The sequence below is a fragment of the Terrapene carolina genome, unplaced genomic scaffold, assembly GCF_002925995.2.
Source record: "Terrapene carolina triunguis isolate 2854851 unplaced genomic scaffold, T_m_triunguis-2.0 Scaffold58, whole genome shotgun sequence".
Lineage (NCBI taxonomy): Eukaryota > Metazoa > Chordata > Testudines > Emydidae > Terrapene > Terrapene triunguis.
The window spans coordinates 7,367,108-7,377,304 of record NW_020664409.1 but is presented as its reverse complement, the minus strand read 5'-3'; the positions used below and the strand labels follow the sequence as shown (position 1 = coordinate 7,377,304).

The window sequence follows — 10,197 nt, the reverse complement described above, 5'->3', positions numbered from 1 at the left end:
AGGCAGTTGCTAATCCTTGGCAACATTCCTGCCTCTTCCTGCATTATCTAATAGCCTCATAACAGACTGTAAAGCAAAAAAGTCAAACTAAATCTCAAGCAAAATTATGCATCTAGTTTACTAGGATTGTGTTAATTAATGGGTTCCTATGATATATTCCAGGTGTAAATTTTGTTAATTTTCCTGGTTGAATTAGCAGGATTATTCCTGCTGCCTCCCATTTGCTGCTATAGTACCTGATTTTAATAAGTTGGCAGCATTAGCAACCCCACCAGTTCCCTCCTTCAGAACCGTGTCTTTTCTTTAGAAATTTATTGTTCGGTGATTAGAGATGGATTGTCAACTTGCTGATTATTTTCAGGTAACAGATTTTTCAGTGGCCCCTAGGATGGTTTCCAGTTGACTCACTGCACTGCCTTGGAGGCTGCTTTCAAGTTGAGTATTCAACTCTTCAAATTCCCTTTTAGTACTCTACCTTACCGGCAGTAGTTTGATTTAAGGGCAACCGAAACACACTTCTTGCTTTTGCTAGCCTTCTGTAACTCACTAGCTTTCTTGCTGACTAATATAAGTACAGAAATAAAAATTCAGAGTCTGAAGATTAGCATCTTCTTTACATTCCCTTTTCTGAAATCTAGGGTCAGTGCTCTTTGGGTGTGATTAAATTAAATCTTATATTTTAGGGCAAGTAGAAGGTTGAAAGCATTTCCTTGGTGGCTCCCTCACAGCACTTCACAAATTGTTGGCGTGTTCAGCTGAAACTTCAATCCACTAGCCCGAGCCCAAAGACTGGGAAAGCTGGACTATATCCCAAGCAATAATACATCTGGAAGCAGGCACTATTTTGCTTATGAGAAAGCAGCTTTAAGCTAGTTTAACTTTCTACAACCACTTGATGCTTCTGCCCTGTACATAATTAAAGTGATCAATTCACATCAGTTTCAAAAGCTAGAACATAAAGTAGAATCAGTGTAGCATACAAATCCATGCTTCTAATATCTGTAGAAGTAAGTTTTTAATGGCTGGTTAATTATGATATCACTACATTTTATTGCAATATAGTACTCATTTAAGCACTTTTAAAAATGCAAGGTGTACAAAGATTAAATTAAGACTGTAAATTGACTAATATTTGGTTTTTATATAAATAGAGGTCGTAACCACACTGTGACATGTAATACTGTTATTATACAACAGTTAAACTGGTGAGTCTATAACAGAAGTTGTCTGTAGTTAAAGAAAGTTGAAAAGACCATGTTAAAACAAAAACTACTAAGATCAACAGGTAGGGATTGTAAGTAGCAACAAACATATTCACTCAGCTCCTGAGTATTTCAAGTTTTACAGTACACATTAAAAAATATTTCTTCCCATCAACACTATATATCCAAACTGTCAGGTGTTTATGCATTTTGCAAGTTACACTGATTGAACTATGTAATAATGAGGGTGGAGGTTGGCAAGTCATCCTGCTTGAAGTTTACATCACTCACATGCTAACACATCCACAACATTTTCTATTCTTCTGCCCCACCTCAAGGTGGTAAGATTTTTGGTTTGTTTTGAACAATCATTTAAAGAATTTGTAATTGTCAATTTGGATGTCTGACATTATCAGTGATACTTTTAACTCTTAGTTGTCTAAGAGGTTAAAGATGGAAAATTTCTCCTAACGCTAAGTTAGAAAATCATTTGCATCATGCTGTAAACTAGGAAGCAACGTAAAGCGACAGACCTGTCCTTAGTACATAATTAAAAGATCCAAATTCCAGTCAGCAGAGCTGATCTACCTCCATGTTGAATATGCCACAACACATACTTGAGATCTTCAAATGCATAGCTAGTGTAGATAGTCTTCCACTGTGGCAAATGCACACGATCCAATTCCCGAACGTGCCATCAATCCTAGACACTGTGAAGCCTGTCCCATTGCTAGGGCAAGTGGTGGCTGCTTTGGCAGATTGTGGGTCTCTGAAAAGATTCAACAATGCAGCTGTGTAACAGATCTTTAAAAATTTAGAATGTAAATCACTTTCTAGGACACAGTACTAGGAACAGATCTACCCAGTTTCACACATTGTAAGCCTTTCAACTATACAGTAACAAACTGCGAATCTGTGATTTAGGCAAGTTTGTATGTATAATACAACATGCACATTTCATATTACTAGTTGTTTAAAATCATTAACCTGTTGCATTTCCTTTGTGCATTAGGTTTTAGATATTTATCAAAAGATAAGCCTTACTGTATGATGAACTGTGGTTGCCCGTAAGCCATTTACCAAGTTACCACAGAATGGTTTCTGATACTGCAGCATTGCCTATTCATGAAATAACTGCATTGCGATCATCAACTACTACTGTAGTAATTTGAAAAATTGCTGACTTTAATGGTGAAAGGCATATGTACTCTGGTACTCTCTCGGCTCTGAGAGAAGCAAAGCAATATAGTTGTGGCACTAATACCATGGATGAGGACTTTGACCCCAATACCAGGGTTTTACGATAAATTACTGCAAAAGCAACGTCATAGAATTTTATTCTGTTTCTCTTCTGCGGTGCACTGTCAGTAATTCAGGGGGCCAGGGCCGGCGCTTCCACTAGGCAACCCTAGGCAGTCGCCTAGGGCGGCAGGATTTGGGGGGTGGCATTTTGCTGCCCTCGGCAGAAATTCGGCAGCGGGGGGTCCTTCTGCTCCGGGTCTTCAGCGGAAATTCGGCGATGGGTCCTTCACTCACTCCGGGACCCGCCGCCGAAGTGCCCCGAAGATGTGGAGCGGAAGGACCCCTGCCGCCGAAGACCCCAGGCCCCCTAAATGCTCAGAGGAGGAGCGTTGCCGCCTAGGGTGGCAAAAACCCTGGCGCCGCTCCTGCACGGGGCTGATGTAATCTGTTCAGTTTGAGGGGTTTTTTGGTTGTCCATTGTGCCATAGGTCTTCAACACTCAAGTCTGTCAAAACTGGTTTGCAGATTTTATATCAGTTTATTTCAGGTACTTCCATTAATACACATACAGTGATTATTCAACTACACATATTGCAGAATACAGAGTCCTTTGCAAGAGTCTAGGGAATGCAATGTCATTTGTGCTTACAGCACCACTTACCTGAATAAACATGCCAAGCAGCATATATACTTACCTAGTATTGCACTATTAAGAACAGAGCACACAGGTTCTCTCTGTATTGGATCAAGCTGGTTTCCAACTGGACTGCTCCAAGGATCCGAATATGCAAGTAAACTGAACGCATCCTGTTAGAAAACAAAACTGAACACTAATCTTCCATCTAAAACACACACAGCTATATCCAGTTAGTACTGACATAAAAGCTATTTTCCTCATTCATTCTAATCTAGAACTAAAAATTAGCTGTCTGCCATAAGAGGCTGCAAATGCACTTTGTTAATAAATGGGCATCCAGGGATACCATATGATTAGGGCATGTGCCCAATACTGTAGTTAAGAAAACTGAGCTCATGCCATTTAGCCCAGCAACCTGTAACTTTGTAATATTAGAAAAACCTAAAAAAAGTTATTTTCAACGTGTGAAAAGGTGACAGATAAAAAGTATTTGGTGACAAGGAGAGCAAAAGAGGTTTAAAAACTGTATTTATAATAGAGTGTTTGGTTCAGCTAGCAAAATTCAATATGGTTTTTGTATGGGAATTATTTTCCACCAGTCTTGTGTAACTATAAAAAGCAGATGGAGAAATTATAAGGAAAAAAAAACCTGACAAAAAGATTTTCTCTCTGCTTCCCACCCACCCAAAGAGAGAAAACATTGCATCACATTTCACGCATATGTATTCTCCCTTGATAGAGCACTCCGTGTTCTGCTGCTTCCCTGGGTCCAATATTTACCGTACCGGAACTCCAAATGGCACATATGTAGTCCACATTCTAGATTTATTGGGAGGCAACTATATGATTTGTTGTATTTGAGGAGGAGACTGTGTGCCTTGTATTTTTAAATCTAGGAGTTTTTAAAAAAGAATTTTTAACATTTGTCACTTATCCTATTGCCAGAGTAATGTTCACCTTATATATTCAGACTATAAAACTGCTGTACAGAAGATGGGAAGCCATGCTCCTCAAAACAGAAAAATATTGCAATAGCTCTTATTTTCATGAAGGAAAAAAAAATGAAGCAAAAAACTAGCATGGTCAATGCAGCAGATATTGCAAAATTCCATTTGGAAGTGCAGTCACCAAAAACACTAACGTAACATATTGCCATACCTTTAGCATTTTCTTATTTGTTGTGTTTTTGCCACATTCTCTCCTTAGCTGTTCACTCATTGCCTGCAATTCTCTTCCAAAATGGATCATTCTTTCAATGGCCGCCTGGCTACCTCCACATAGCTGACGTCTTAACTGACTTGAGTCAACTTCTGCAAGAATGACAAACCGTCATCACTAATACAGTATGGCAGTACAAATGTACAGTACTAGTAAGTTTCTGCCAACTGATTAATTCATGTAATCAGGAGCAGATATGCGAGATCTCAGAATGAAAGCAATTCAGGAGCAGGATTCTTGGCACACTGTGCCTGGTGTACAGCACACAGCTGTGGAGCTATTTAAATAATTACTAAAGTTTCTACCTACAGAAATTGCATTAGTTTAACAGATTTAATTAAAATGGCCAAAAACCTCATGTATCTTGCATTGGAGCAAATGTAATGACAAGCTGAACTGCTATAAGGCAGGTTCAAAAATCAAGAGTATCAGAACAGGATTTTGCACTGGTTTAAAGACACGTTTAGTTAGGCTTGGTCTATGCAGTGTTGCACCAGTTTAATGAGGAAGCCTATTCTCTACTGGAAGAGGGAGGGCAGGGTGGGGCAACAATTCTAGTTGCCTGTTCACATTAGCACCCAGCATTACAAATTCTGAACTGTCAAAACAAGGAGGTTAACAGATCAGACATTGCTACAGAGCTAACCCCAGAAATGTACTTTATGTCTGCAAGTCCACTGTCACTTCATAGTTATTAGCAATCGACAGGACCCTTGGGGAAAAAGCTAAAAATATTAAATCTCAAATTTATTTACCATAGAAGAGTACTGGCTAAAAACTGGAGGTTTATTAAATATTATTTGAGCATTAAAAATTGGCACAATTACAGGTGACAGTACCCACTTCTAATATTTTCCACCAAGGGATTTCAAAGCACTTTATGAACATTAATCAATTTCAGCATGTTATGAGATTAGAGTTATTCCTATTTTTACAGATAAAGAACCTAAGGTACGGAGAAGTTAGCTGACTTATCAAGATTACACGGGCGGCTATGGAACAGAATTAAGATCTCTAACTCTGACTTGTGCTTTAGCCACAAAACCATCCTCCCTATCCCTTTAAAAATAGTCTAGTCTGTACATAACTTGCTTGTGATAATAACAGTCTAGCTTTTAATAGTGTCCAGCAAATTATAACTGTCATTTTTACCACAATTATCTTAGGTAAGTGAACTGTCACCTCCAAAACAGATCTCTGGTTACTTCAATCACACACTCATGTGTACATTACACTACAGAGAAACTGGAAAGAGTTCAAAAACCAAAATATCATAAAATAGTTCTCAAACTGTGGGGTGTAAAGTATTCTGGGTAGTCCAAGAAGCCACATTTCTTTTACAGAAGTGAAACACCCACGAGTCTTGAAGCAGCGATGTCTGTTGCTAGCTGGAGCCCAGTCTAGGACTTCATTTTCCAGAGGCTGTAAACAACTACATTAAAAAAAAGCAACTCTGTGCCTTTGCAGCTGTTTCATGTCTATCACAGAAAGCCTCTGTGGAAAAGGCTGCAAGAGAGTAAAGAAGTGGTTTTTCGAACACAAACCAGATCTTGTTATTCAGTTTAAGCAATGTAATACACAGGATAAGACTGAGAATTCAGATGACTCTCTTTCAGTGCTGGGAACAGAAGTACTGTGTTGAAACAATGACACAATGTTAGTTTACTAGGGAAGCTGCAGAACAGCACTAGTGTATGCTCTGAGACTGGAGCAGTTTCACAGATCTTTTTAAGAACTGTTGTACTCTGAAAGTCTACAAAAAAATCCATGTTTGTCTCACTAAGTTTTTTTCCCCCAACACGCAGCCCTGCAAATACAGGAATTGATTGTCAAGCTGAATTCTCTCTCACACACACGAGGAGTATGAAAGATTTAGTTAGGCCAAATTATGGCCTATTTACACCAGTGTAACCCTCAATGCCTTCAGCATGGTTGCACAGGTACATTTGATAGGCCCTATAAATTGAAATTTAGTTAACTTCCTCTTAGTTGAGCTGGCTCTATATGAAGCTGTGAAACTTATGTGTCACTCAAGTCAACAGGTATAAGTGAACACAGAACAGATCTGATAAGTAAGAAAGATTGGGCCACTTTTTAAAGTAGGACTGTATAAGTCAAATGTGGAAAATATGAAATTTTTCTCTAGTGGAAAGCAGAACCATTTCAATCTCTTATCAACCCTTCCTGTCTTTGTCCATAGGGAAAAGAAGATTGTCCTAAAACATCTCCCCAATTCCTTGGTATAGGCCATTTTGGGGACCCCATCCTGAAATCTTTCCTAAACCCCCTCTTCTGGCCTTCAAACCACCAACAACCACCACCTCTCCAAGCTCATCAGATGCAAGCTACCCACACACCAGGACACACTAACTCAAAGCAGCACCAGAACTCACCAGAACAAATGCAAAACCTGCAGACATATCCCCACTGCTACAATTATCAACATACCTTTCCATACCCATGGGTCTCTACACATGCTTATCAAAACACGTGGTGTACCTCATCCAGTGTACTAAATGCCCCAGTAACAACTATGTGGGTGAAACCTCAATCACTACACTCTTGAATGAACTCTCACAGGCACCATATCACCTGTGGGTGAACACTTAAAGCGATCACTCCCTCAGTCCTCATCCTCCAAGGAAATCTGGACAATACTTTCAAAGACAAGCCTGGGAGTTTATATTCATCACTCTGCTAGACACTAAAAATCATGGACTGAACAGAGTCACTAGATTTATGGCTTATTACAACCATCTGTAACCCACTAAACAACCTCGCTCCTCCTGCCCCTCCCCCAGCTTCTGCCCCCTACTTCCTTTCCTCCCTAAGAGAGGTGTTAAAAGGCCACCTCATCTCGAATGGTCACTTGAAATATGTGTTAACTACTTATGCTAAACCATCTGTTCAAATCTTGTAGTTTCCCAGACCTGAAGAAGAGCTCTTTGAAAGCTTGTCTCTCACCAACAGAAGTTGGTCCAATAACAGATATTGGTTGTATTGCTATCAACGAGTGTTGAGTTTTCAGGGAAAAAAATTTACTGCTAACATCAATGAACTAAACAAAAAGCATGATGGTTTCCAAATGAAGTTATGTGCCGGTTATTTGATTTTTTTTTTTTTTTAATATCTATTACAATATTCCCCTCTCCCCTGCTTGTTTTCAGATTAACATTATGCCAGATAGCGTTATGAGATTTACATATAGTACAATACTAGCAAAATGGAAAGTTAAGATTTCAGTCATGTCACTAATTTTCAATTTGGGAAGCATTGCAAGTAAAAACATAACCTTGTTGCCATCACTTTTTATTAAAAATGTAAGAAATATCACTGCAGACCCATTTCTGTGTCACATTCTTCCATTTCGTGATCATGTTTAGAACTACCATTTAGGAAGCCATTGGATGAAGTCTCTGCAACTCCATTGGAGTAGTGATCTGTTTCCATGTCTACATCACTGCTGAGAAAGGGAGAAAAAAAATATCACTAACTTCAACAATACTTTGGTTTGCTTCTCCACTTTACAGTTTCACCTTAACAATTTCCTGTCTGCCCTAGTCAAAATATCACCTTTTAAATAATATCACATTGGATGAGTAATAATTAACCATAGGATTTATTCACAGCAAATAACTTCACAGGCATCAGGGATTTTGGATTGCCCCAACCCAACAGCCAATGTGAAATACATTAACACTCAGCATGAGGTAGTACAGATCTCTGATGCTAAGAGAAGTGAAAAGTTAATTTTACTATTTTGTTGAAATTTGTTAAAATACATGTTGAAACATATAGCTAATTTAGATATAATTATCAGAGATCCTAGTTTTTCTTGATAAAAAAGCTCTCCAATAAAAAAAAATGGTGTTTTTCCACGATTAAAATGGAAGACTGAACTTTAGTTTCTCTGGCCATAATATTATAAGTTCAATATGTTTTATTGATACAGTGGAACCCTGTTTATCCAAACTAATTGGGATAAATTAGTTTGGATATCAGATAATCAAAACTTTAGATAATCCAGAGAGCTTCAGCCCGGGTGACGGGTCTCTGGTGAAACTGGAGCCCTTCAGCCCCAGTTTGGTTAATACGGAGAGCCGGATAATGGAGGCTTGGGTAAACGGGGTTCTACTGTATGTTTTTATTTTTTCACAAAATGTAAAAACTAAAGATTCTCTGTAACAACGCAAATTCCTCATTTTTCCGTGCTTTTCTGTGGAAAACTGATTTCTAGGATCCCTGATAATTATACACAGAAATTCCAACGTGTGTTTTGAGCTTCGTCACAAGCGGTAGGAAGTATACTTCAACTGCTGAGAAAACCTGCTATTCCAATTCTCTCATTTTTTATACCAAAGGGCAAGGCAAGCATGAAGCTTATTTGGAGAACACCAGCTTTAGGCAAAACAATGCAGTTCTTTCAGCAAGTTTCAATCCATAGATTATTCACTCAGACTGGAAAGCAATACCAGGAATAAGACAGAGGGCAGAGGAACAGGGTTGGGGAAAGAACCAAAACCCAGTCAGCCAAAGCATGCACAAAACACAAAAGAATCTTGTTCAGAAAACACACATGGAGCACAAGACTGCATGACAGATCTCTGTTCATGGCACTGGACAAAAGCACTCTTTGGAAGCTGCATGTGCTCTGGTTGAATAGAGTGCCTTCAAGGGCTGGAGCCTCAGACATATCCATCTTTTTAAATGTATTTAGGCGTTGCAACATTTAAATGATGTAGGAGCCTAAATCTCATTTTCAAAAGGAATTTAGGCACTTAGACACCAATGCCTAAATACCTTTAAAAATATGGGCTATAGTAACCGATAATACTCCAGCTCATTCTATTATCAGTTACGAAAAGCACCGTTTAAAGATGCACTTCTTCTCAGACATTGCTTTTAAGGCTAAAAGAAATCCAGTTTACAACTAATTTCACTACTAGGGAATATTCAGCGCCTTTTTAACATCAGGAGAAAAAGGCCCCTTGTAAATGATGGGCTGTAGTGCATCTTACGAAAAGCTTCAAAAGGTGGGTGGGAGTTCATGAAGCCCTTTGGCAGAGACAATTGCTAATACAAAACACTTCCTTGAAACAAAGACGTGTTTTTGGAACCTCATCTGTTTATGCTAATTTTCTAATTTCTAGAGAAGGGACTAGAAACCACAATTGCATTAAAAAGGCAAGAAGAAAAGCAACAGGGCAGTCTGCAATATATCTTCAGTGCCTGTACACAAATGCAAGGAGCATGCGGAACAAGCGGGATGAAGTGGAAGTCATGGTATATGAAGAAAATTATGACTTAATTGGCATTACGAGACTTGGTGGGACAGCTTCCAGGATTGGAATACCAGCATTAAGGGATATAGCTTGCTCCGGAAAAAACGGTTACTAACCTTTCTGTAATGTTTGTTCTTCAAGATGTGCTGCACATGTCCATTCCATATTAGGTGTATGCGCGCCGCATACACAGTCGCCAGAAATGTTTTCCTTCAGTGGTACCCATTTGGCCAACCCCGCACCCTCTCAGTTCCTTCTTGCTGGCCAACGCCGACAGAGCGGTAGGAGGGTGGGTTGTGGAATGGACATGTGCAACACATCTTGAAGAACAACACTTAGAGAAACATTAGTAACCGTTTTTTATTCTAGCGCTTGCACGTGTCCATTCCACATTAGGTGACTCCCAAACAGTGCCACAGGAGGTGGGCTCAGAGTTCATGGACATGCAGATCTCAACACAGCTCGACCAAACCACAACCCTTGCTGGTTGATGGCGTAGTAGGAAGAAAATGTATGCTCCAACAGGGCCACCGGGGCCAAGATGTCTACTAGGCTGTGGGAAGACTCTTACTACTTCCACTTCCAGTCATAGGTTCGAGGCCACCCAGGGTGGCGG

General features: G+C 39.4%; 1 protein-coding gene across 3 annotated transcripts in view; it reads right to left on the bottom strand.

Annotated features, from left to right (window-relative positions):
- Positions 1-356: 356 nt before the first annotated feature.
- RANBP9 (RAN binding protein 9) overlaps positions 357-10,197 on the bottom strand; it is a 63,778-nt gene continuing 53,937 nt past the window's right edge. Inside the window, exons 11-14 of one of the 3 annotated variants that reach the window (XM_024217357.3) lie at positions 7,641-7,762; positions 4,240-4,391; positions 3,140-3,251; positions 357-1,971 (exon numbers count right to left, since the gene is read on the bottom strand). In XM_024217357.3, coding sequence (XP_024073125.2) covers positions 1,841-1,971; positions 3,140-3,251; positions 4,240-4,391; positions 7,641-7,762 — 517 coding nt within the window. In that variant the 3' untranslated portion in view covers positions 357-1,840. The remainder of the gene's footprint in view (positions 1,972-3,139; positions 3,252-4,239; positions 4,392-7,640; positions 7,763-10,197) is intronic. The other 2 variants (XM_024217373.2, XM_024217365.2) reach the window with 2 other exon arrangements.